The sequence below is a fragment of the Rhinatrema bivittatum genome, chromosome 14, assembly GCF_901001135.1.
Source record: "Rhinatrema bivittatum chromosome 14, aRhiBiv1.1, whole genome shotgun sequence".
NCBI classification, from domain to species: Eukaryota; Metazoa; Chordata; class Amphibia; order Gymnophiona; family Rhinatrematidae; genus Rhinatrema; species Rhinatrema bivittatum.
In genome coordinates, this window is record NC_042628.1 from 13833446 (window position 1) to 13858475 (window position 25030).

The following is a 25030-nucleotide window of genomic DNA, read 5'->3' on the forward strand; positions in this document are numbered from 1 at the left end:
AATATGGAACCCAACATTGTGTAATTATAGCATGGGTTATTTTTCCCTATATGCATCACCTTGCACTTGTCCACATTAAATTTCATCTGCCATTTGGAAGCCCAATCTTCCAGTCTTGCAAGGTCCTCCTGCAATTCATCACTGTCCGCTTGAGATTATATGCATACTTTTTAAAAAGCAAAATATAAACACATACGTTCCATCTGCGCACTCTCTTCCCCCCTCCCCTCCCATGGGAACACTTCTGGGCACTTTGCATAAAAGGATACGAGTTATGTGCACACTTTTATGTGCGCAGGTCCCCGCTATATTTTGTAAGAGCCATTAACTCACATAGAACTGGGTTTTATGCACTTAAATAGCTTTGAAAAGAATTTTGGGGGTGGTGAGTAGAAAAGACACTTTCATGTTTCCTGCGTGCTCCGGAGGCTTCTCAGCTGGGTGAGGTGGCAGTGATGGGGACCTTACCAGGCCAGATCAGTTTATCCATTCAGCAGGAGAAAAATATCCGCGGCGTATTTCGTGGGCTGTGTCTGCAGTCAGGTCCATCATTTGTGAGTGATGCTTTACTGTCCATGTCCCATTCAACTGCAGAGCCCATGGGCCAGTGTAAAAGCACCCAGGGCATTCCTCTGACCTGCCTCTTGCTTATAATCCAGTAGCTACAGGATAGGTCACAAAAAATCCTTTCCCCAAGGCACTTTTTGAACATTAAAAAAATCTCACTGATGGGCCAACCAGGTGGCAGAGTGCCGAGGACCGGGGTTCAATTTCCCCAGGGGAGAGGGAACTGCAGTCCTCACTCAGAGACATCACCCAGTGGTCAGACTGAGGGCCCTAGCTTGCAGGAAGGAGCCCTCGTGCTTAGCTTCTGGCCAAAGACCATTGCTGCAAAAACTGAGCTGGGTGAGTTGGGAAGACCTGGATGGTGAAATAAGGGGAAACAAAAAATATCTGGATAGTTGCTTCTGAGGTACTTATGGCGCCAGATCCCAGGCCTAGTTCTGACTGAGCTGAAAGCCCAAAGGAGCAGGAAGATACTGACAGACCCCACCACACCCCTCCCCCCCCCAACAAAAAATGAAAGCCTCAGTGATTTGTGACGTGCTTACGTGTGCATGGTGACACCCGCAGAGTGAGCCTGCCTTTAACTCAGATTATTTGAGCTCTCGCAGTGTTGAGAGAGACCTTTTGTTTATTTCTTGCAAACCAAGGAGGTGGCGGGCCTGCAGTAAGCACCACCAGACGCAGGGTATGGACTACAGCTATCTCCTGGAGCTCCTGAGACGCATCGAAGATCAGTGGGATCCAGACATGTGCCAGAGGGAGCAAGTAAGTTTGGCAACGCTCAGACTAAAAGTCGCAGGGCCCAAATTGTGGTTGCCCGCCAACCTCTACTACGGTATGAGGACGTGGACTGAATGGTTTCCCCTATATTGGGTCTGTGGGAACACCCTGGGTGCAGCTGAGCTTAAGGATCATAGAAAACCCTGATCAATTATTTCTTGCATAAGTGATCATCATAAGTACATAAGAACATGCCATACTGGGTCAGACCAAGGGTCCATCAAGCCCAGCATCCTGCTTCCAACAGTGGCCAATCCAGGCCATAAGAACCTGGCAAGTACCCAAAAACTAAGTCTATTCCATGTAACCATTGCTAATGGCAGTGGCTATTCTCTAAGTGAATTTAATAGCAGGTAATGGACTTCTCCTCCAAGAACTTATCCAATCCTTTTTTAAACACAGCTATACTAACTGCACGAACCACATCCTCTGGCAACAAATTCCAGAGTTTAATTGTGCATCATCAAGATCTGTTTTCACAATTCATGCGGGTCAGTCGTTGAGAAATTTGCTTCTCAGGAGTCCAAAAAAACCTCCCTCAGCTCTAAGCATCCCCCATAGCAGAAAATAACTCGGCAGCTGCCCGAATAAGGTTTGGTTCTTCCCTGCCGAGTCTCTCACCCCCTGCAGGGTCTTTTCAGGGAAGTGCATACTCCTGGGCCGTGGAGGGCACAAGAGACAGTTGGCTACGCTGCATTAGAGGAAAATGTCCTCATTTGGGGAGGGGGCTGGGGATCATTTAAAGTCACAGCTGCTTTATATAATGAGCAAGTGATCTCAGTCCAGTGCCCACATCACAAAGGGCAATCCCTGTTCCATCTGGCAATGAGGCCTCGGCAGTCTCAGCACAGAGGCCAAAGATTGCCCAGACATGGGGCCCAAATGATGTTCCCCTCCCTCAGGAGCAGCACTGGGGCACTTCAGTAGGGCAGTGCGGGGCAGCTTGCACTCCTGCTGCCTGTGCCAGGCCTCGTCTGTCCGGGATATTCCATGGCGCTTAGCCAGGTGACTCTGCCGCTGCATTTATCTAGGTGCAGTTACCTGGCTAATTTTAGCGCAATTAATTTTTTTTCCCAACAATACTTACCCAGCTATGTTTATCCAGCTCGTACTAAATATTGGTGCTAGCTGGATAAATTATGGCCACCCCCTCAGAATGGCTACGTTTCAACCAGGTAATGAGTTACCCAGTTAAAACTTTGCCGATGAGAGGGGCAGGAAAGTCAGATCGAAGGGATTTGACCAAACACTTTTGAATATCAGCTTCTACATTTTAGCTTTCATTATACATTCAGCATCTCGGATGTGGCTCACCTGATAGACAGCAGTGGGTAGAGGAACGCTAAACCTATACTTTATATTTCTTCTTGCCATACTGGGTCAGACCAAAGGTCCATCAAGCCCGGTGTCCTGTCTCCAACAGTGGCCAAGCCAGGTCACAAGTCCCTGGCAGGGATCCCAAAGGGGTAGAGAGATTCCAAGCTGCTTATCCCAGGGATAAGGAGTGGGTTTGCCCAAGTCCACCTTTTTTTAAACCCCGCTAAATTAACAGCTTTCACCACATTCTCCAGCAACAAATTCCAGAGTTTAATTATGTGTTGAGTAAAAAAAAACATGTTCTCCTGTTTGTCTTAAATGTATCAGAGTGGCCACCGTATGAAAGTGAATTGATTCAGGGACTGAATGTGCTGTCAGCTGAATGGGGTCTTTCTAGAGTAGCCTTCCTAATCTTGCATCTTATTTTCTAGGAGCAGAGCTTAGCCGAAAGCTTTAACCTCTTCACCGAATATTGCCTCTCGCTGCTGAAGAGACTGAGGGACATCTTCCCTGTCCATAACGCCACTGCAGTATCCCGCCTGGAATTCATGCTGAGGTAACAGGAAATGAGCAAAGGCTATGTCTGCCAAAACTGTGATGAACACTCAAAGGGGACTTCTCTGATTTATACCCAAATTAGTTTACATCCTGTTTTGGTTTCTCTTCCCTCTTCTTAGGTGTCTCAGTGAAATCCATACCATGAAGACTTTTAAAATGGTGTGTCCCTTTCATAATGAGCTTCACCTAGAAATTGCAGCAGTTTTAAAGGTACAGTATTTAATACGTTCCTGTGTGCATTGCATCATCTGGGGCATAGCAGTCTGTAAATATTGTGAGTATGAGGGCTTCTTTCAGATGCTAACTGCATATCATCGGCTCATTGGCAATGTCGCCTGCTCATTAGTGAATTACCTGTCAGACTTTGAGACTTCTGCTCCTAAGGTCAGCTGGATCTCTGAGCATCATGGATGCAGTGTCATCAGTCTTCTGTCCAACCATGACCTCCTGCTGCCCCCCGATGCTATGAGACGTTCTAGTAACAACAGTGGGGTAGATATTCAAAAGCCATTTAGATGGATAACTTACAAGTTAACTTGAGCCAGATAACTTCTCCACTAAACGGCCTATTGTATATATTGGCCTCAATATTGCTCTACTTATAAAAAGACAGAGTACAGAATTAGCATTATTTCCTGGCTAGAATTGGCACTCCTTGTGCTCTTTCAAAAAGCCAAAGACCTGGGCATGCTGGTGAATCCCACTTTTCCCTAGACGCTATGGGCAACCAGCTTTGACAGCTGGCTTGTCTTCCAGCTTATGAACTCATTAGAGATTACTTATCTTTCTAGTTGTAAAGAGGGAATTAAGAGCAAAAGCAATTTGTGCATTGAATGATGCTCTCAGGTTTGAGGTTAAACGTCCCATCTCCCAGGGCTGTGATGACTCTTTGCCAGGTTGCTAGAATCCAGTCAAGCCTTTTCTATGAAGGGATGAAATCATGGGGCAGATTTTCATAGAGACACATAGATAAGACCATCCAGTCTGCCCACGTTCATTCCTTGTGCAATCCGTAGACTTCAGTAGATGTCTGGCTTTCCTTTCACTTCTTTGCACCTTGGGATCCCCTGTGCTTATTCCATACTTTTTTTTTTTTTTTTTTTTTTAATGGTTGAATGTCTTCTCTGTAACACAGCACACAGTAGCGCACATTGGGCTGCATAGAGAGGTGAACATGCCTCTGTACAGGTCATGGCGACGCCTCACCTGGGATACTGGGTTCGGTTCTGGAAACCTCATCTCAGAAAGTTTAGTATGGTTCAGAGAGAGGCAACCAAAATGGTGTGGGTTCTGCCCTGAAAGACATATGAGATGAATCTTGAGGACCTAAATAAAATATGTATACCCTAGACAGAGGGGATACGATACAGACTTTTGAATACTTGAAAAGAATTAATAATGCAAAGGAATTGAACCTTTTCCAATCAAAAGGAAGCTGTAGGACTAGGGGTCATGATATGAAGTTCCAAGGGGGTAGATTCAGATACAATATTAGAAAATGGCTTTTCACAGAAAGGATGATGGATGCCTGGAATGTCTTCATGGAAGACAAGTTGAGGACAAGAATAGTAGCGGAATTAAAAAAGGACTGGGGATAAACACAGAGGATCCATAGTGGCAGGAAGAAGGAAATGAAGAACTGAGATAACAAGTAGTAATTTTGGCGTAACATTTTCGCGTGTGGGCAGCTTGCACAGGGTAGCAATTACAACCCTAAACAGAAGGCACAGGGGTAACCTGCATGGAGCAGCAGTTACAACCCTAAACATTTTGCTGGGCAGACTGGATGGACCCTTTTGGTCTTTATCTGCCGTTATGTCCTGTTTTACTATTAATCCTCTATCCACACTCTGCTTATTTACATAGTGTGATATAAATTGGCCTCGCTTTGCCATGGCTGGCGATAGGCGCCAGTTCTGGGTAGTGGAAGGTTAGGGAACGTGCATAAGCCTATAAAAAACAAAAAAGCTAAGTGAGAATTACAGTGACAAATCGCACTATATGCACATATCGCACCCCCTACACCTTTAACAACGATTTTCTAAAGGGCTGTGAAATCCCAGCCATGTAAAACAGAGGCCCTGATTGACACTTCAGAGGTAGAAAAAATTCCTGCCTAATAGCTGAGCCCCAGGGAAGGTCAGGAAGAAAAAGCTCTTTAAAATTCAAAGGGAAGCCTCTTCCAGCTTTTGTGACTGTATATTCACAGCCACGCTGGCCTTTATCTTGTACACTTTTATTCAAAGAAAGCAAAAGCTGAATCCAGAAGAACTAAGAACCCCTGGTTTAGCCCTTTTTGATAAAAAGTAACATTTCAGTTATGCCACAGACAAATGCTATTGAGAGCTTTCAGCACAATGGAGTGAGACCGAGACAGGCAAGAAGAATTCCCTGAGAGCATGCGACAAAAACCATGCGGCCATTTCCTTTCAATATTCATCAACAACAACAGCAAAAATCTGAATAGCTAAGGTAGTTGTTCTCCATCCGGTCCTCTGGACACCACAATGAATATGCAGAGAGAGATTTGCATGCCCTGCCTCCAATCTTGAGCCTGATAATCAAAATGGACATAGCCAGATAAACAGGACTTATCCAGCTAAGTGGCACCCCTGAATATTCAGCTATGGTCAGCCGTCACCACTTAGCCAGATTTCTCAGGGGTGGGGAATGGACAGATTGGGGAGAGTTGAGTTAGCCAGATAACCCCAATCTGTCCATTCCCCACCCCTGAGGAATCTGGCTAAGTGGTGACGGCTGACCATAGCTGAATATTCAGTGGTGCCACTTAGCTGGATAAGTCCTGTTTATCTGGCTACGTCCATTTTGATTATCAGGCTCAAGATATCTTTGCATACATTTGAAGCAGGGCATGCAAATCTCTCTCGTGCATATTCATTGTGGATCTCCTAAAAACCAGAATGGCTGTGTATGTCCCGAGGACCGGATGGAGAACAACTACCTTAGCTATGTCCCGTACACCTGTCCTAAAGATAGCCAGATAAACTTATCCAGCTCAGTGGCACACCGCACTGCTGAATATACAGCAGTACTTAGCTGGAACCCCTCATATACATTCGTTGAGGTCAACATGCAAAAGGGTTTGTCTTACAAACATTGAAATTTGAAATTCCCACCCCTCTCACTGGCAAGATTTAGCTGAATAAAAAGAGTCTGGGCAGGGCATTCCAGAGGCATGGACAAAATGTATCCATCTAGCTCCGAAATTCTCTGGTCAGGGAAAACGCTGCCCTAAATATCACCAGATAACAGTATCCAGGTAAAGTTATCCAAGTATATTCAGCAGCAGCCTTCGCCAGCTAGGTTTCACTCAGTACCTGGGTAGCGTTCCCCCGATCCCCCTGCTGAGTCTTGATCTCATCGTGCATTTCCTAGAAACCCAACTGGCTGGACATGTCCCGAGACCTGGACTGGTCTTAGGGCCCAACTCACTATGTTTAGGGCTACCAGATGAGTGCCAGGGCACCATGCACATGTTTAGCCATTCTTGGATGCCTGGGCTGGTAGATCCAATCATTTCACAAAGTAAATGAGCAATCCAAGTGCACCCGTGCAACAGGGCACAACCAGCACTGGCTCAGCCTTGTCCCTGATGACCTGAAGCCTTCTGTAACTCTGCCTATGTACTAAACATTTTTCCATAGACATAAAACTGGAGAAAACCTTAAGTCTTTTCTGCCATTCTATGTCTATGGGAAAGACCTTTCATGAATTGGACCCTAACAGTAACAAAATGGATCATTCCAGACATTTGCCTAAATGGAAGGTTTTACAAATGACAACTTCCCTCAGATATCCCAGGTGAGCCCTTGAAAAGTAAAATCACTGTGATCCACCCAGACTAAAGATAGGAGGGGAGGGGGAGAGCGTATTGGAACCCCAGAGTCAGGAGAAACCTCTGACTGACATTTATACCCTGCAAATCTGAGGGTCTTCACCATAGAAACAAAATTAATTCTTCTGACCCATTGAATTGCCAAGGGATCACAGTCAGGGTCAAATAAGTGGATCCCGGATGGAACGGAATCAGAGATGATGAAAAACACAGGAGAACAGCAGATATGAGACAGAAAATCTGACCCAGCTTGAAAACTGGGAGTTATATTTATGGTATTTTAACTGGAAAAGTGGCCATTACTGTGACCAGGGACTAAGATCCTAAAGACTGTCAGACCATCCATTTACTCACGACTTGCAGCACCAACATTGTAACATTGTATTGCAAGAATGAGAAACCGATCTCTCTGCCTAGGTTCAGTACATGTTTTGTTGTCTTTTAACCACACATTAGGGAGTTCCCTATATATGGTTAGTAGTTGATGATCTTTTTAAGGTGGGAACTGAGGTTGGGTTGTTGGTCTTTAATAGTAAGACAATTTCAGACTTTTTTCCTGTTCTAGAAAGGCACCTTAGAATGGTATGAGACGATATATTCTCAACAGAAGCCCAGAGAGAAGGTGAGTACACCACAACAAGGCAGAACGGCTTGATTCAGGATCCAGTCATTTACTTAAATCAAAGATTATATAAAGCACAGTCATTATTTCTTCAGCTTTGTGGTGTTTTGGGTTCAGGGCTTTCTCCTTTGACCCTTTTTCTAGCTTGCCGGGAACTATTGAGGCTCTGGCACCTTCATTCGTAGACTAACTAGGGGGAGGGGGATATTTGAGGCTTCTTAAAATTCCCTTTCCCTTCCTCTGTCCAGCTTGGCCGTCGCATGGACAGTTCTCCAGCCAACAGGTGTAGGACCCAGTGCAAGTGCGCTCCTGAGATATCAGGAGTGGGAGGTCTCATTGTTTAAGCACAGCTAGGTCAGGGCTTCCCAAATCTGTCCTGGCGACCCTGCTGCCAGTCGGGGTTTCAGGATATCCCCCGTGAATATGCATGAGATAGATTTGCATATACTTGGACTCCACTTCATGCGGATTTATCTCATATGGTATTCTCTGGCTGGCTGAGGGGTCAGCAGGACAGGTTAGGATTTTCTCCCGCTGGTCTCGATTTTCAGCTGAATAATGAGCTGATTGCACCCCTAGACTGACCAGCCCTGTTTCCCAGCTGTACAACATTTCCTCAGTTGTGCATTTGGATTTTATTTTGTATGTATTTGCGTTACCCGCCGTAAATGTAGGACACGTGTAGGATATACATTTTAATAAATAAAGAGTATTATGTTGTTGCAATGTTTCTGGGCACTGACAGCCCAGGGAGCCGGAGTAGGATGCAGGAATCGGATCCTGAGTTTTCACCTGGCGCTGCTGCTGGGCTATCGGGCCAGGCTTCCAATTCTGAATTTGATAAATCAGGCCTTGAAATGCTTTTTAGGAAAGATGTTATGTCATTTGCATACAAGAAAAAAAAAAGCTATCTGCTTCTTTAAAGAAATGTTGCTGATTAAAATAGAACACATTTTAGTGTTTTGGGGGTTTTTTTGGCCAAAACTGCAGTTATTGTAGAAAAGTAACGGCAAAGCTCTGACTTCATCCTCAGCGTTTGTATTTTGTTACTGAAAGCTGAATGTAAACTAGGAACATTTGTGACAGAGTTTTACCTGGTGTGGCTGTGGGACAAAATAGTTCTTTACTGCACTTGCTTTGCCTGTACGATGTGAGCGCGCTGGGACATGACAAACCCGCTTGTTGCAGAATGAGCTGGATCGGCTCAGGTGCTTGGTCAGACTGGCAGACGATGTGCACGAGGACATACAGAGGAGCCACAACGTGTACAACAAGCTGTTTGTCAGGTACGTGGCACAAACCCTCCCCTCGTGGCATAGTGCGGTGCCACATGGATTACTAATAAGGGCCGGATTTAAGACCTTGACACCCACGGGCAGGGCGGGGGGGTCAGAATGCCATGCCATTGATCCTTTGAAGCTGTGCCGGCACATTTATTTATTTACTTATTTGCATGATTTTCTATACCGACGTTCGTTTAGTAACATCACGTCGGTTCACAATTAACATGAAGAATAGCAACAGCGCTTTACAATTGAAACTGAGAAGACAAATATGAAACTGAAAAATACAATAGAGACAATACAACTAATTAATGATAAATAGCAATAAAATATTTAACTAAAGGGAATAAATATGGAGAGATAGCAACAGTGCTTTACACATAAAACTGCAGAGACAATCTAGATAACGTAATTAATAGAGAAATATTGTGCAAATAAGAGACTGAGAGGTAATTAATAAATATAATCAGGTATAATATAATTTGTGATCCTGAGCGAGGAAATTGCTGAAAAGAAAGAACATAAGAAATTGCCATACTGGGTCAGACCAAGGGTCCATCAAGCCCAGCATCCTGTTTCCAACAGAGGCCACAATCAGGCCATAAGAACCTGGCAAGTACCCAAAAACTAAGTCTATTCCATGTTACTGTTGCTAGTAATAGCAGTGGCTATTTTCTAAGTCACCTTAATTAATAGCAGGTAATGGACTTCTCCTCCAAGAACTTATCCAATCCTTTTTTAAACACAGCTATACTAACTGCACTAACCACATCCTCTGGCAACAGATTCCAGAGTTTAATTGTGCGTTGAGTAAAAAAGAACTTTTTCAGATTAGTTTTAAATGTGCCCCATGCTAACTTCATGGAGTGCCCCCTAGTCTTTCTATTATCTGAAAGAGTAAATAACCGATTCACATCTACCCATTCTAGACCTCTCATGATTTTAAACACCTCTATCATATCCCCCCTCAGCCGTCTCTTCTCCAAGCTGAAAAGTCCTAATCTCTTTAGTCTTTCCTCATAGGGGAGCTGTTCCATTCCCCTTATCAGGAAAGGAAAGGAAGCAGGGGATACATCAAAATATGATAGAATTGGAGAATTCAGGGGGGAGGGTGCCTATTGATTTATTTGCATGGGGATGAATTAGGAGAATGCTTGTGAGAAAAGCCATGTTTCAAGTTTTTGTTTAAACTTTTTTGGACATGATTCCTGTCGAAGGTCAGGGGGCATATTGTTCCAGGTTGCTGGCCCTGCTATGGACATGGCGCGTTCTTTGGTCGTTTTAAGGAAGGTGTTTCTGTGGGGTGGCAGCCTGTTGTGATCTGGGTGGTCTGGAGGGCTTGGGGACGTGTAAGGAATTGCTGAGCCAGTCCATGTTTCCAGTGTATAGGGTTTTGTGTATAATGGATAGGGTCTTGTATTTTATCCGCTGGGCGATGGGGTGATATATGTTCTGATTTGCGCGTGTTGGTGAGTACACGTGCAGCAGCATTTTGCAGCAGCTGCAAAGGGAGGATGGTCACTCTGGGAAGGCCGAGGAGGAGGGAGTTGCAGTGGTCTAATTTAGTTAGGATAAGGGATTGCAGCACAGTGCGAAATCACATTGATAGAGAAGGGGTTTCAACTTCTTTAGAGCGTGTAATTTGAAATAGCCGTCTTTTATAGTATTGTTAATATGTTTCTTAAGATTTAGCTGGTTGTCAATAGTGACTCCTTTTACACTTTGTGCATGGGTGATTGAGGTGGTGCGGACTGTAAGCAAAGTATTAGATGTGTGATTTCTTTGGGGGGATATACATGACCCCCAAAGCAAGCAGGAGCAGGTTCCTCTTTGGCTGGAGGATTTGGCACCCTAGGGGAGACAGCTATGCCTAAATGGTAACTGAAATGATATTGAGGTTATTCTTGGTGAAAAGCGGAATATGACATGCCTATAAATAAATAAATAAATACACCAGAGCATGTGACTTGAACCCAAACCCTAAAGGCAGTGGGTTGTTTCTAAATGTTTAGCTTGATACTTATAGCAGGAGAGATTTTTGGGAAGGACTGCAATATTCATTTCCCAGGCATTTCCCCTGAACTCCTTCCCCTCCCCCAGAATGTAATATCGGACTGAAGCACATCAAGCACGTTCTGTCATTCTACTGCTTTTAACTACCTGGCTGAGGCTTTCCGAAAGCAAATACCCACCAAGAACCTTAAAGGTGAATTTTCAGAAGCTGCACGTGTAAAAAAAAAAAAAAAATAGCAGTTTATCATGCGTGCAAGTGTATGCTATTTTAGACACCTCAACATGCCCGCTTAAATCAGGGTCCACGCGTGAATGTGCAGCTGTGAGAAAGGGGTGGGCCAGGGCCAACGTTTACGAGAGGAAGTTGCTATTTAAAAAGCAATTTCCGCATGTAAATTTGGCAATTTACTCGCGTATACTTAGCAGGGTAGTATCAAGCTAGGGCGAGAGAACACTGAAGAAATCTCATCTTAGTCTGACTCTCCTCACTCCAAATGATGTCAAATCTTCACCGAGGTCTACTGTGCTGTTCTACATCTCACTCTGCATGTCAAACTGGCCCCTAAACCCTAGATCACCACCAAATCCTCATTTCAAGTTACTAACTGGCCCAAGAGTCTCTCTCTCTCTTTTACCAGATAAGTATTTTAAAGTTATCCTCTTTTTTTTTTTTTTTTTTTAATTCATCTTTATTGGATCATTGGATAAAACGATCAACAACCATGAGAAAAATAGAACCATTAACACTGGTCGATCTCTCATGATCCAAAACATTTTTACAAATTGTTTTCCCCCCAGTCCCAAACAACAACAAAACCCCCTATAGAAGATAATCAAGCACACCACATTCACACCGCACATTTTCACACATTCACACACCTATTGAGAACAGCGCACGTTTACAGACGAGCAAGCGGGGGTGGGCTGGGTAACCAGGAGTACAGAGTTTTATGCACGGTGCTGGAGAACTTTATTCCCAGAAAGAAAATAGCCTTTGAGAGCGTGAAAGACTTTGTGGGATGCCAAGTCTCTTTTCCAAAAAGATTCTAATCGCGCAGTATGGGCCATCGACTCCTTCCACTGTTTAAAAGAATTTCCCACCAGGTACTGCAACCATTTTATGCTTTTTTTTTTCCCCTCAGTATTGTAAAGGTGGACCTGTTCAGTATTACCTACCGCCAGCTTGAAAAACTGGTAAGGCCTGCATATTCTCTTTGCGTTGGTTTCACAGTCCCTTTCTGCTGCTGTGGGGGTCTCCCGGGAGGCAGGGGTCTGGGCTGCACTGATTCCCCCCAGATCCTGTGCCCAGCTCGTACCCTTACTGTGCCTCATGCATCTTGCCCGCAGGGCGCGTGCTACAATCTGCTCCATCGCAGACCTGGCTGTGGCTTACTGCTGCCTCACTCGTGATTTGCACTAATGTGTAGGGACACCAGGAAAGTGCCAATATAATTAAGTTGCAACTTCTGCAACCTTAAGGTTCTCTCGGGAGTGTGCAACTGTTGCAGTCTGACCATTTTTTCAAAATCCATTTTCAGCTGATTCTGTAAGTTTTTCTTATTTGTGCAATGCCTGTTTTCACAGTTAGTTCAGTGTTCAGTGCCAGTGTTGAGCACTGCTGTCCTGAGAACCTGGGCTCCATACCCAGGGGTAGGTGATGCTGTGGGGGGAGGGAGGGGACACCCAGAGCCTGTAATTGCAGGGTTCTGGAAGGAGCCCAGGCCCCAGTTGATGACTGGGCTGGGTCAGCTGGGAGGGGGATGTGAATGGGTTCTTCAAATGAAGGCTCCCAGCCCTGGGTCTGATTGAGCCGCAAGTCCAGAGGAGGAGGAACTTGCCGGCCTCTCCTGACACCTGAAAAAAAAAAGGCTTGAAAAGCAACTTTCCACTATTCTCCTTCTCCCCCTAACCCATAGGGGATAATTGGAGTGACCCTAGCGTTAGACAAAGAAGATCTCCAAGACCTTTGCACTGGACTGATATAAACACTGCAGTTTCCTCCAGCTCATTCAGAACCAACCTCTGTTGGACTCTAGCGCCCAGAACTTCCATGCAACAACTATCGGAGGGGGGAGGGGATGTTTCCTCCGTTTCTGTACAGATTTCCCCCCTTGGCTGCTCTCTGACATTGCAGCCGGCTGGGCTCCGCCTCCAAAGGCATGGCCATCGTGGGCGGGGTGGTCCCCCTGCGATGACACAGCCGGGCCACTGGAATTTACTTCCGCTGGCACCACAATGGCGTTGACACAGGCAGAGCTGCTGCCCCCGTTTATAACCCCCCACCCTTCCCAGCTCACTTAGCCCAGCCATTCCAGTAACAATATATAGTGACCTCCCAAAACTGGTATAAAATCATTCTGATGTCATTCACAGGCAGAAGAGTAACTTACAGAAGCAAAGTGGTGCCCACACACCTCACGAACCCGGCCATCTGATTGCTGTCGGTGTCATCCGTGTGTCAGATGTAAAATCGAAACCGCCTGTGGCATATCCTGTTCCTCTTTCATAAATCTCTCTTTTTACGTGCTCGCAACAGGTGGCTGATGAGGTCAGCATGGCCATGGAGGACCTGAGGACCGGGTCGGAGCAGGAGGGATCCAGAATGACACACAGCATGGGGGAGACCTTGTTTGAGCTTTACATCACGCTGAATGAACTGAAGCATTTTATGGAGTTTCTTCCCTTAAAGTGAGTGCACGATCGCTTTCCAGCCCCTGTGCATCAAATCTCTTCAGAGTCGGGGCAGCACCGACCACATAGAGGAAACAATGTCCTGTTATCAGCAGACAGAAATATTATTCAGATAGTTTCCTGTCTGTTTTATGAGAGTTTTAAAAAAAGTCAGGTTAAAGAGTCTGAGCCCAGGAAAAGTGATCCCGAAAAGAACTCCCCGTTCGGTGTGCGTGTTTGATATATGACTTCTGGGTCTTATCTGCTCGGTTTTCTGATTAGATCTGTACTCCGTCAATGAAATTAAATTTCTCTTTTTCCAGTTCATTGCCAGCTAAGGATGTCAGGTACAGGGAAGGCCGTGTCTGATCTTAGTAATATGCTCTTGTCATTGAACAATAACCGAGAGGGGGGAAAAATGGTGATTACAACCCTCTCTGAGCTCACTCCCCCTTGTCTCCTCAGCTCACAAATCTCCAAGTCTTTTCACTTGCTGTCCTTTATCTCTGAAACTCAAGCTCCCCCCCCCCCCCCCACCCCCCTGCCAGAAGACGCAGACATTCGGAGGGCCTTCCACCACTCTACCAAACTCATTGCCTCCTCCGTGGTCTCCTCTGTCCTTCCTGCAGCTGCGCCAAACTACCTTTCTTCCTTCTTAAAACATAAGCGATTTTGAATTGGCTCCTCCCTCGCTGACTCCACCCGTAAGATCCGGATTGACCGTTCATTGTATTCCTCTCTGTACATATCTGGCTGGGTTTGCCTTCTGCGGTAAGGCAAAGATGATCAGCGCTGTGGGAAAAGTCAAATGCCTGGAAAACTCAGCTGCTAAGAAGCTGGCGGTCCCAGCAGACCCACAGAGGAGAAACTCCAGCATCTTCTTTATCACAGAGCAGGTTTTAGAAATGTCAACGCCACGTAGCAGTGTCTGATGGTGTCGCGTGCTGCAGTTGCATGGTTTGGGCCGTTGGTCAATCAGAGCCTGCCGTTTTCCAGTTTTCTTGTATTTTTTTTCCATGCCAGATATTTCTTCTCGTACATCGAAGTTAAGTTGCCCTCTCTCTCTCTCTCTGCAGGGACAACAAATCCCTAGCCCTGGCTGGGTTCCACGAGTGGTTCCAGACATCAATCCACATGTGGCTGCAAACAGTGTATCAGAAAACCTGTGAGAGAATTCAGATGGCTGTGGAGATGGATAAGGTGACTATGCTCTACTTTAAACTATTTTAGGTCTCTGTTCTGTTGAAACTTGCTCTGTCCACTGAAGTTTTGTGTGTGCGTTTTATGCCCGGGATGAGGATGGAAATACGAGATGGTCTTCTCAGTGCGGCGGTCTTAAGTGTTTAAATAAATTCAAAATGCAGCTTGCAACGTCATGAACAGCTTTTTCTTTAATATTTAAGGTGGATTTGCTACTATGAATTGTGTCAATAATGGAACATGGCCCATGTAAACAGGAGGATTACTGCCTTGATCCCAGCACCTGCCAGTGGAGCAGGCTTCCTCTGGACTCGTTCCTTTCCACGCTTTCATATTCTGCCTGCCTCTTTCTCCCTCACAGACATATGCTTGATTTGTTGTTTTTTTTCTCATTTGTTCCTTTTCTCTGTTTCACTGCCGGTCCTCTATAGAAATGCATTTTAAAGCCACTGAAAGAATAGGAAAGCAGCAAAGGCCATTTGATTATTCAAGGAGCTTGCATTATCTTCCTCCAGGTTGAGTACAGAGCTGCCAGTCTTGAGTCTGTTCCTTATAGGGATGTGAGGCCATTCCTGGTTTTCTGTTTGAAATCCCAGTACAGACCTGTCCTTCTTTTCTTGCTGAATGCATTGGGATGGGAGTTATAAAATAAGAACTGGATTAGTATCTCCATGATGACAATGAAACGGGGAGGATATCAACTTGCTCTATTCGTGTTGTCCATTTCATCACTGAGTCGGCATGCACAGTTATCTGGCATGTCATAATGGGTGCGATTCAGTGAGGTTTTTCTCCCAGTCTGCATATGAGAGCCCTAAATCAGGGTTTACCAAACCTGTCCTGAGGATCCCACAGCCAGTCAGGATAGACAATAAGAACATAAGCTATGCCATACTGGGTCCATCGAGCCCAGCATCCTGTTTCCAACAGAGGCAATCCAAGTCACAAGTACCTGGCAAGTACTAAATATTAGATAGATCCCAAGCTACTATTTCTTATTAATTAATAGCAGTTTATAAGAACTTATCCAAACCTTTTTTAAACCCAGTTACACCAACTGCTGTAAGCATGAGATAAATTTGCATATCATAGAGACTCAGTATATGCAGATGTATCTCATGCATATTCATTGTGGAGATCCTGAACACCCGAGTGGCTGTGGGGTCCCCAGGACGGGTTTAGGAAGCCCAGCTCGTCATGAGGTACTTCTTTCAGAATGGCTGATCTTAAGCCGCGCCATTTGAAGGCAGTCGGCTTTGCGGTGAGGGCTGTATTTTTCCGGTGCAGGTTTGTCTTCTCTGCTATAAATAACCATGTGTACTCGAGGAACGTTAACATGACTTGTTGTTACCCAGAATCACCATTTTGTTGCAACAGCTGGAGTACGTGGATTCGCTTTCCAAGCACAGCTGTTCTGCCGTGGATGTCACTACCTGCTTCTCCCAGATCAGAGAGTTTTGGGTGCAGCTCGCCTGGCCGGACTCTGCTGAAGCCTTCGTGTTTATGACTCAGCTTACTGATGTAAGTGCCAGAAATGAATCGACAGTCTGTCAGCTCCAGTTTCCTGCTCTTGATCAAAATGTCAATGTCTTTAGGGGGACCAGAGATTAGCAATTTGTATGAAAATGACCACTGTTGCAAAACATTTTGCAAACTGCTTTTTATTTTTTGGCCCTGTTCAACATGAAGTCAATATTCAAAGCCATTTAGATGGATAACTTGCAAGTTATCTGTTTAAATGGAGGCAGTGCATGCAAACATATACCTCATGCACATTCATTGTAAATGTCCTGAAAACCAGACCTGTTTGTGGCACTCCAGGTCCAGAGTTGCCTGCTCATGGAATAGCAATTTTGGAATTCAGGTACAATAAATCGGTCATAAGCAGAGGCAACATCTGGGTTGTGCTGAGGTAGTATCATGTGCACAGGGCCAGTGCAAGGGTTGGCTTCCTAAGCGAACCTTCCCTAGGTGTCCCCAACACCACCACCGTCTCGGTCCCAAATCCTACCTCATTCATGCCTGCCAAGTGTGTGCTTCTCTGGGCCGCAAGCAGGTTGATCGCTTCTAGCGGCCCACTGAATCTCTACTCCTCTTTGCTGCGAGCAGGATAGGTTCCAGTAGCACCCCCTACTGGTTGGCGCCCTAGGCGACCACCTAGTTTGTCTGATGGGACGCACCGGCCCTGCACGTGCGGAACCTTTCTGAGAGCAGCTGCTCTGAAGCACCTGCCTTATTTGCCATGCGTGAGGACGGCAGCGCCAGTGAAATTTCATCTCTTTTCATTCAGATGTAATAATTCTGACACGTGGCAGGCACTGCATCAGACAGCGAATGTGATTTGCTGTAGGTTTGTTGCCACAGCACTGAATGACATTTTGGGATCATCCCGCTGATTGCTCCGCAGGAACTGGGTCGCTTACAGTATTTCTCCAGTTCTTTGCTACAGGAGGAGACGCTGTACCGCCCTCTTGAGTTAGGTTTCTCCCTGGTAAGAAAGTGCGTTGTCTCTGGAGTTAGCAGCTCGAGGTCTCCCAGATTTTGCCATCATAAGCCCCTCATCTCTTGCACTGACAAAGAAAGCAGCTGCTCTCATCTGGATAGCCTGCACACTAATACATCATTTTAATGCAGCACACAGACCCATTGAGAGAAATCTGGGGGCCCCAGCTCCTTCAAATCCATCTGAACTTTACTCTCCCAAAGCTAAATCCCTCCACAAAGTCACAAATAGTGCCGGCCGCCCTTTGCCCCATCAGATGACAGGAGCTACCCAATGGCACCAGTAGCCCCCATCACATGATGGGGCAAATAGTGGCCAGTGTCATTTTGAATAATGGCAGCCACCGAGCCCGGGTCCCTCGCCAGATCACAGAGGACATTTTGGTGAGTCCGGAGGTGTGTGCGGGGGGAGGGGAGGAGGTGCTCAGTAGGATGGGCTTGGATAGTTGGAGCAAACCAAAAGAAACAGGCTCTACTCCTTCAAAAGCCAACCAGAACTGCCACTCGGATCTCTGAGGCAGGCTGGAGTGCGCCACTGCAGCCACCACACGGGGGAGCTGTAGCAAGCAGTTTGCTCCTTTCTTACGCATTCTACCCCGCGTCTTTTCCTAGGGCCTTCTAGTGGGGATCCCAAAGGGACTCTGCACTCAAATCTATCTGAGGTTTATTCCCAGCTATTACCTTGGGAGGAAATTGTAAAAGGAGTTACACTTGTAAATGTGACAAACTGTCATAGCAGTTTCAAAAAGCCATTTACGTGCCTAAAGTGCACTTACAGTGAATGTCCTAAGGACAATTCAATGGCACATATTGTAGCAATTTTCAAAAGCCCACATACACAGGTAAGTCCCAGTTTTAACCCTATAAATGTTTTTTTAAATCAGGCCCTTAGCATTTAATAACACACATGCAAAAATGTTATTTTGCTGCCCCTCCATTTAACAGACATATGGCAAATTTTGCAAATACTATTTTTCTTTTCCCCGTTTTCTTTCTTCAGCACAGCAGCTTCCTTCAATTATTTTGCAATTCCAGTGCAATCAGAGCCCGTCCCTGCTCTGGGCTTCCATTTGCAAACATGAAAGGGTCCCCCTGCCTCAGCACCGTGTTTTTTTATTCCTTCTCTCTCTTTCTCCATCACCCGGTGATCATAGAAACGCTATTCAGTAGGTGTGCAACCCTCTTTGGAAGTAAGTAACCCCCGCCCCCTGAATTCTACCCTTGGGCGGGGTTATGAACGCCACCTCTGCCAGCCAGGGGCGTGAAAGGAACCCAGGTCTCCTGCATGGCAGCCTACACCACTGACTGGCGGCAGCGGGGGGGGGGGGGGCTAGATCCCGACGTGTTCCCGTTGTGCTGCTTTATTTCCTGTGCTCTTTATCTGAACATGTGAAATGAGTTGAAATCCGTTTCTGAAGGCCGACTGGATAAGTTTTACTTACCCTGACATTCCTCGCAATTATTTCTTTACTACGTTATTGATTTTTCTAAATATATTTTGTATCGTTTTGGGTCTCCTGAGCTCGGGGCCTGCCTGTCAGCACGATCAGCTCATAAGCCAGACGTGCTGGTTTCGAGAGAGGGCCACATCACTGTAATTACGTCTGGGCAGTAGCTGCGCCTCCCTCCTGCTGACAGCTGCTGCCGGGAATCCAATTAGAGGGGCTCTTAAAGTGGCAGCTCTGGAGGGCTACGGAAGGGAAGCTGAGCTGCTGTTCCAGGTTGGAGAAAACAATGCAATCTACTGTATTTCTGTATTTAATATACAATGCTTTATCTGATCTCCCTTTCCAGAACATATGTAACTCAGCGATCCAGTACTCGGAAGCAATTAAGCGAAAGGTCGACAGAGGTCATCAGTCTTTGGAGCAAACTGTTATGACGGAGCAGGTGAGCCCCAAATGCACGCGCTCTTTAGGAGATGGGAGCAAGTAGGAAGCTCAAAAGGAACCATTGGGTTATTGAGGTCTCCTAGCTTCCCTGTGTCTTGACACCCCCCCCCCCCCAGCACCAAGGTTAAAAGAAGAACTTGGATCTGAGGTTTAGGAGGGAGGAGGGAGACAGACGGGGGGGGGGGTGAGGTGGGGGGTTACCTAATGCTGGCTCGCCAGGTGCCAGTCAGTTGCATTGCATGCCTGGGTTCTGTAGCTGCGTGAAGGTTTCTCTACCGGGCAGCCCCAAAGGGTGATTTACATTGTGGATGATGAATGCACAGCACACTCAAGTAAACAGGATCAATGTGGAAGCTCAGAATGCATTGTGGCGATTCTAAAGTCCATCGGTACCTTTTCCAAACATTATAAAAGAAAAAAAGCACATGGAATAGTGGGTAAGGATCTCTGTCACATTTCAAAATCCAAGAAGCTCAACCCTAATGAATCAGCCCCTATTTCAGGTGTAAAATTGTGCTGAGAGCTGGAGAAAGGTGTGCTGGACACAGAGAGGTGCAACGGGAGCTTCACAGAGGGTATTCTCCTGCTGGGCCCATGCATGAAGATGAGGGCATTATGGGTGATGTACTGATGTTTCATGCCAGGCAAAAGTGGTCCTTGAGAAGACTATTCTAGCGGAACACTGAGCTTACTCCCTACCCTGTCATGGTGAGAGATCATTTATTGGCTGAAATTCTGAGGTGTCAGAAACTTGGATCAGAAGTGCCAAAGATCAATGAAAATAAGCACACACTACATAAAAATGATTTGTGAGGCAAGAGAGCCATGGAGGTGGCAATCTTAGCACTCTGAAAAGAGACCCAGCCATTATGCTGTAGCGACACCTACTGGTTGGCTTATGGAAACTGCAGACTGGGTCCCAGAACCAGAAGAATGCCACTTCAGTGGGTGGAGTACAGAAAGGAGAGGCTAACTGGAGAAAAACCACTCGTGGCTCGGCTTAAAAGCTCCTGGCACCCTAAGCCTAAGACTTAAGTCTACTTGAGCTAAAAAAAAAAAAAAAAGACTTGTATCATGAGAGGACTAGAATAAGTAAATGTGAATCAATTGTTTACTCTTTCAGATACTAGAAGGACTAGGGAGCACTCCTTGAAGTTAGCAAGTAGCACATTTAAAACAAATCAGAGAAAATTATTTTTCACTCAATGCACAGTTAAGATCTGGAATTTGTTGCCGGAAGATGTGGTTAAGGAAACTAGTATAGGTGGGTTTAAAAAAGTTTTGGATAAGTTCCTGGAGAAGAAGGCCATAAGCTGCTATTAATCAAGTTGACTTAGGGAATAGCCACTGCTATATTGGCATTAGTAGCATGGGATCTACTTAGTGTTTGGGTACTTACCAGGTTCTTATGGCCTGGATTGGCCACTGCTGGAAACAGGATGCTGGGCTTGATTGGCCCTCAGTCTGACCCAGTATGGCAACTTCTTATGTTTTTATGTTGTATTCAGTAATTGTATGTTGTTTAAAAGTCTTTATTTTCTACTTCTAGCTCTGCATTATCTTGAACAATATAGAGCATGTGCGAAAATTCCTTGCAAACTTACTGAAGGATTTGGACTGGAAGTCCCTGGAGATGTCTGTGGAACAGTCTTGTGGACCTGAGAGCAAACAACAGATGCAAAAAGCCCTGAACACCCAGCTGCTAAATATTGATCTGGATATGCAGAGAGAGGCAAAGAATGTAATATCACATCTGACAGAAAAGGTACTTGCAGGCAAATCCTGAATCTTTGCTCTAGACAGACAGACATATCATTATTGTTTCTGCCTTTCCAAAGATGAAATTATAGAACAAATGAAACTATATCAAAAAAAAAATGTGCATTAAAATTTAGCACTCATTATTTCACACAAGCATTAATCATTTGGTTTAATACCAATGTAGTATCCTAATGATATGCATAGCACTTAAATTATTGGGCAAGAAATTAAACTAAAATCCTTCCCCCCCCCCCCCCCAATCAACAAAAACAATCTCTATGACCCCCAATCTGCAAAACAAATCACACCTCCCAGTCATAGTTCCCCTCTTACCTCCAGTCTGCAAAACCAAACTGGCCCTCTACCCCTCCCCCTCCCCCCTCCTGCCAGCTTGGCACTGGGGGCATGGCTTGGAATTCTGGAGGTGTTTTGCACATTGAGATGTAGGCACAAGGATCACGGTAGAGACTGGGAGGGGAGCAGGGGTGGTGTGAGGGAGGGGGCATTACGAGATGGTGATCAGTTGGAAGACAGGATCAGCACCCTAGCAGTGTACTTCAGCTCCTGAGCAGTAGTAAAATCTGCTCTAAATGTAACCTCTATACTGGGGACCTGCTATGTACCTATTTAGCATATTAACATTTTAACGGCTCAGCATATGACTTAAATACACTTTTATTTGCCAGTCGGAGGAGGGGGCGCTTTGTATATAGCATGTAAATTAAAGTGGTTCATTTTAATGCATCTTTTCTACATTGGCCTCATAGTGGGTTGAATTTTCATGATGAGAAATGTTCTTTTTCAACAAGAATGATATATTGAGAGAACAATTCTTATGCTATGAAATATTCTAATTATGCGTTCTTGAGAAAATGCTTTAATTTTAGAACTGTTCCAAATATGGTAAACTTGTTTATTATCATGTAGTGTTTGCTGGCCTTAGTTTTGCTTACCAGGGACTTCCATTGTCTTGTTGTTGCTTTTGCAAACAGATGATTGGGGATATAAAGAAATACATTCAGCACATAAGCCTGTCACCTGATTCCATACAGAACGATGATGTAAGTAACTTTTCAATATTGCCACATTTTAATGAGCAATAAATTAAGCGAGGGCATAGGTAACTGTGCACAGTGTGATCCTGGAGAAAAGCCTCAGACCGTAAACAGGTGCAGAACTTCTCCCGCGGTATCCTGTGCGGGCATCTGTCGTCATTCTTAGTGATGGGCCCAACTGCTTGTGCTCACAAATTATGGTTAAACATCACCCCAGATCCAGGGATTTCCCCACGGGCAAGGTTTACTGAATCTGTTGAAACTGGGATGATATAAGAAAGTGTCCAGTCACATGCCTTTTATTTTTTTAAGCCTACACTGGCAGTAGATAAATGGCCACTTCTCATCCCTTTTGCTGTCATCACCAAAAAACACTCGCCTCCATTCTGCAGAAATAAAGGTCAACAAACGAGTGGACTAACGCAATGTGGTGCTCACTTTATCAGATCAGCGCACTTACCTTGGGCTTAGACAGGACAGAGTCGGCTGTGCCTGAGGTTGTCTGAAAGTGCCAGGAAGTTGCAGGTTACAGTACATTTACGACTGCAGACTCCCGACACGTGTTATGCCCAGCTGACCCTTTTTCTGTTTCACGCCAGTATAACTGTGCATGGGTCTCTGCACTGACCTGGTGAATGGAGCCCAGCTCTTGAAAGCTTGTCACAGATGATCCTTAGGAGTTACCAGCCAGGAAAAGGACCCTGAAGTGATCCATGGTCAAGACTTTGAAATCCTCAGCTCGGGGTGCCACCGCAGCAGTCATATAGGATGCTGGGAATTATTCAGAAAGGAATGGAGTATAAATCCATGATGCGACTGCACCTTGGGTATTATGTGCAGGTATAGCAGAACTACACAAGATACCAGAGAAGTGCAACAAAAATAATAAAGGGGAAGGGGATAGGATTGCGATTTATAAACCCATGAGTGGTGTCACTAGGAAACGGTTAGTTATCCTTTCAAATAGTATGTGGACTGGGGGACACGCTCTCTGAAACTAACTGGTGGCAGATTTAAAACAATTTTAAGAAAGTATTTTTCCAGTGAACACACCATTAAGCTGTGGAGTTTGTCACTGGAGGATAAAGTCAAAGTTAACAGCCCAGCTGGGTTTAAAAAAAAAAAAAGGTTTGGGCAACTTTCTTCGGAACAGATCGCCACCTACGACTGGGAGTGAAAAGAAGGGATCTTCCAGGTACTTCTGAGCAACCTGGATTGGCTGCTGTCAGAGAGAAGATGCTGGGCTTGCTGGCAAACCAGTCTGATGCAGCACGGCACTTCCTACACGAAAAAGGTCTCACCCACAGCTTATTTGTGCACCCATATGTCTACGTGCTCGAGTGGACTAACACAGCAGCCACAATATTTTAGGTCTGTTCTGTGAAATGCAGAGATGTGTTAAAAAAAATTAATTAATGAATTAACCCACCAGAGTCATTCTGAGTGGAACTGATCTGCATCTTCCCCTGTGCCACTCAGAGGGTTTGTCTTATAGTTGCAAGCCGAGAATCTTCAGAAACTTGGCCATTTTGTTCAGGTCGGTAATTTTCCAAGGCTAACAGCCAATGTATTTAGGAGCCTTATTCAAAACTAATAATGTCTAGTTGCCCTTTTTTTTTTTTTATATATATATATATTCTCCATATTGATCACAGCAGCAAAACACAGCAGGATATATTTATATATCATCAATCAATTGCATTCAGCTTGCACATGAGCTGGAATTTCCAGTGATCAGGGAACTGGAACCTAACACGGATGTGTCTATCCTGCAAAACTGCTGGCGCATATTAAAAACCTGGAGATGTTCTGTCTGTCACGTTTCTAATTTCAGACCTGTCTGTGACCTACCCTTTTTATTGGGAGGGTAGGGTTCCAGCACCCGCCAGGCCTTTTGTGTCGAATGAACGCAGAAGCTCAAGTACAGTCTGGAACTGAGAGAGGTCACAGTACGGAAACATCCTCGCTTTCTCATTTGGATGACCTTTGCCTATCTTTGGATGAAGGGGGTTCTGTTGCAGAGATCATCCTGGATCTATTCCCTGCTTTTGATACTATAAATCATACTGGTTCACCAAATCAGTTGAAGAGTTTAGGCATACCAAGTGCTTAAAACCCCATATCAAAAGCTCTCCTCTCCCCCCCCCCCCCCCCCTGCTGTTCAATATTTATCTTCAACCGTTGGATGAACTAGTTAAGAAGTTTGTTTTCCAATCTCCTACACATGTGGATGACTTACAATTGGAGCCCGCCTTTGGAGGGTGGTATCAGAATTCAGGAAAGCATGGGACAAGCACAGAGGATCAATGAGGGGAAGGGTCTACAAAGCTGAGCAGGAGATGTGATGGGCAGACTGGTGGATGGTCTTTATCTGCCGTCATGTCCTACAATATGACTACAAATAGATTAAATAATTGTCTGAAGCTCATAAACTGGACAAAGTTGAGTAAACTATACATACACCTAAGTAAGTCTGAAGGTCCGTGGGAGAAGAAGCAGACTTTAGCCTCTGACAAACTTGGAACAGAAGTCAATGGCCATTCTCTGCCCTCAAATTCTAAGTTCTTAGTGGTAGATTCCATGCTTAATATGGATGCTCAGTTAAGTGCCGTCTCCAAAATGGCTTTTTGTAAACTTCACCTTAATTATCACATTAATTCTTATCTGACTTAAAAACAGTGTTGTTGAGACTCAACTGCTGTAACTCATTATGAACTGGGCTCCCAAAGAAAGTTTTCAAAAGCTACAATTAATTCAAAATGTGACTCCTAGATTAGTAATTGGCTGCACCTACAGAAAAATTGCTCCCAATTTCAAGGAGCCTTATTGGCTGTCAGTCTGTTACCAGATCAAATATAAATGATTGATTTTCATGGTCAAAGTTTTAAGGACCATGGATCTGGAATATTTGAGATCTTGTGGGCTTTGCTCTAATGCAGCTAAAGCTCTGCGTT

The 25030-nt window shown here is 45.1% G+C and overlaps 1 protein-coding gene across 2 annotated transcripts in view; it reads left to right on the plus strand.

Annotated features, from left to right (window-relative positions):
- BAIAP3 (BAI1 associated protein 3) overlaps positions 1 to 25030 on the plus strand; it is a 152129-nt gene that overhangs the window by 113506 nt on the left and 13593 nt on the right. For both annotated transcript variants that reach the window (XM_029577623.1, XM_029577624.1), the window contains 12 exons: positions 1215 to 1332; positions 3096 to 3220; positions 3342 to 3432; positions 7644 to 7700; positions 8889 to 8986; positions 12139 to 12190; positions 13533 to 13684; positions 14743 to 14866; positions 16244 to 16387; positions 19163 to 19258; positions 20810 to 21025; positions 22014 to 22082. In XM_029577623.1, coding sequence (XP_029433483.1) covers positions 1215 to 1332; positions 3096 to 3220; positions 3342 to 3432; positions 7644 to 7700; positions 8889 to 8986; positions 12139 to 12190; positions 13533 to 13684; positions 14743 to 14866; positions 16244 to 16387; positions 19163 to 19258; positions 20810 to 21025; positions 22014 to 22082 — 1342 coding nt within the window. The remainder of the gene's footprint in view (positions 1 to 1214; positions 1333 to 3095; positions 3221 to 3341; positions 3433 to 7643; positions 7701 to 8888; positions 8987 to 12138; positions 12191 to 13532; positions 13685 to 14742; positions 14867 to 16243; positions 16388 to 19162; positions 19259 to 20809; positions 21026 to 22013; positions 22083 to 25030) is intronic.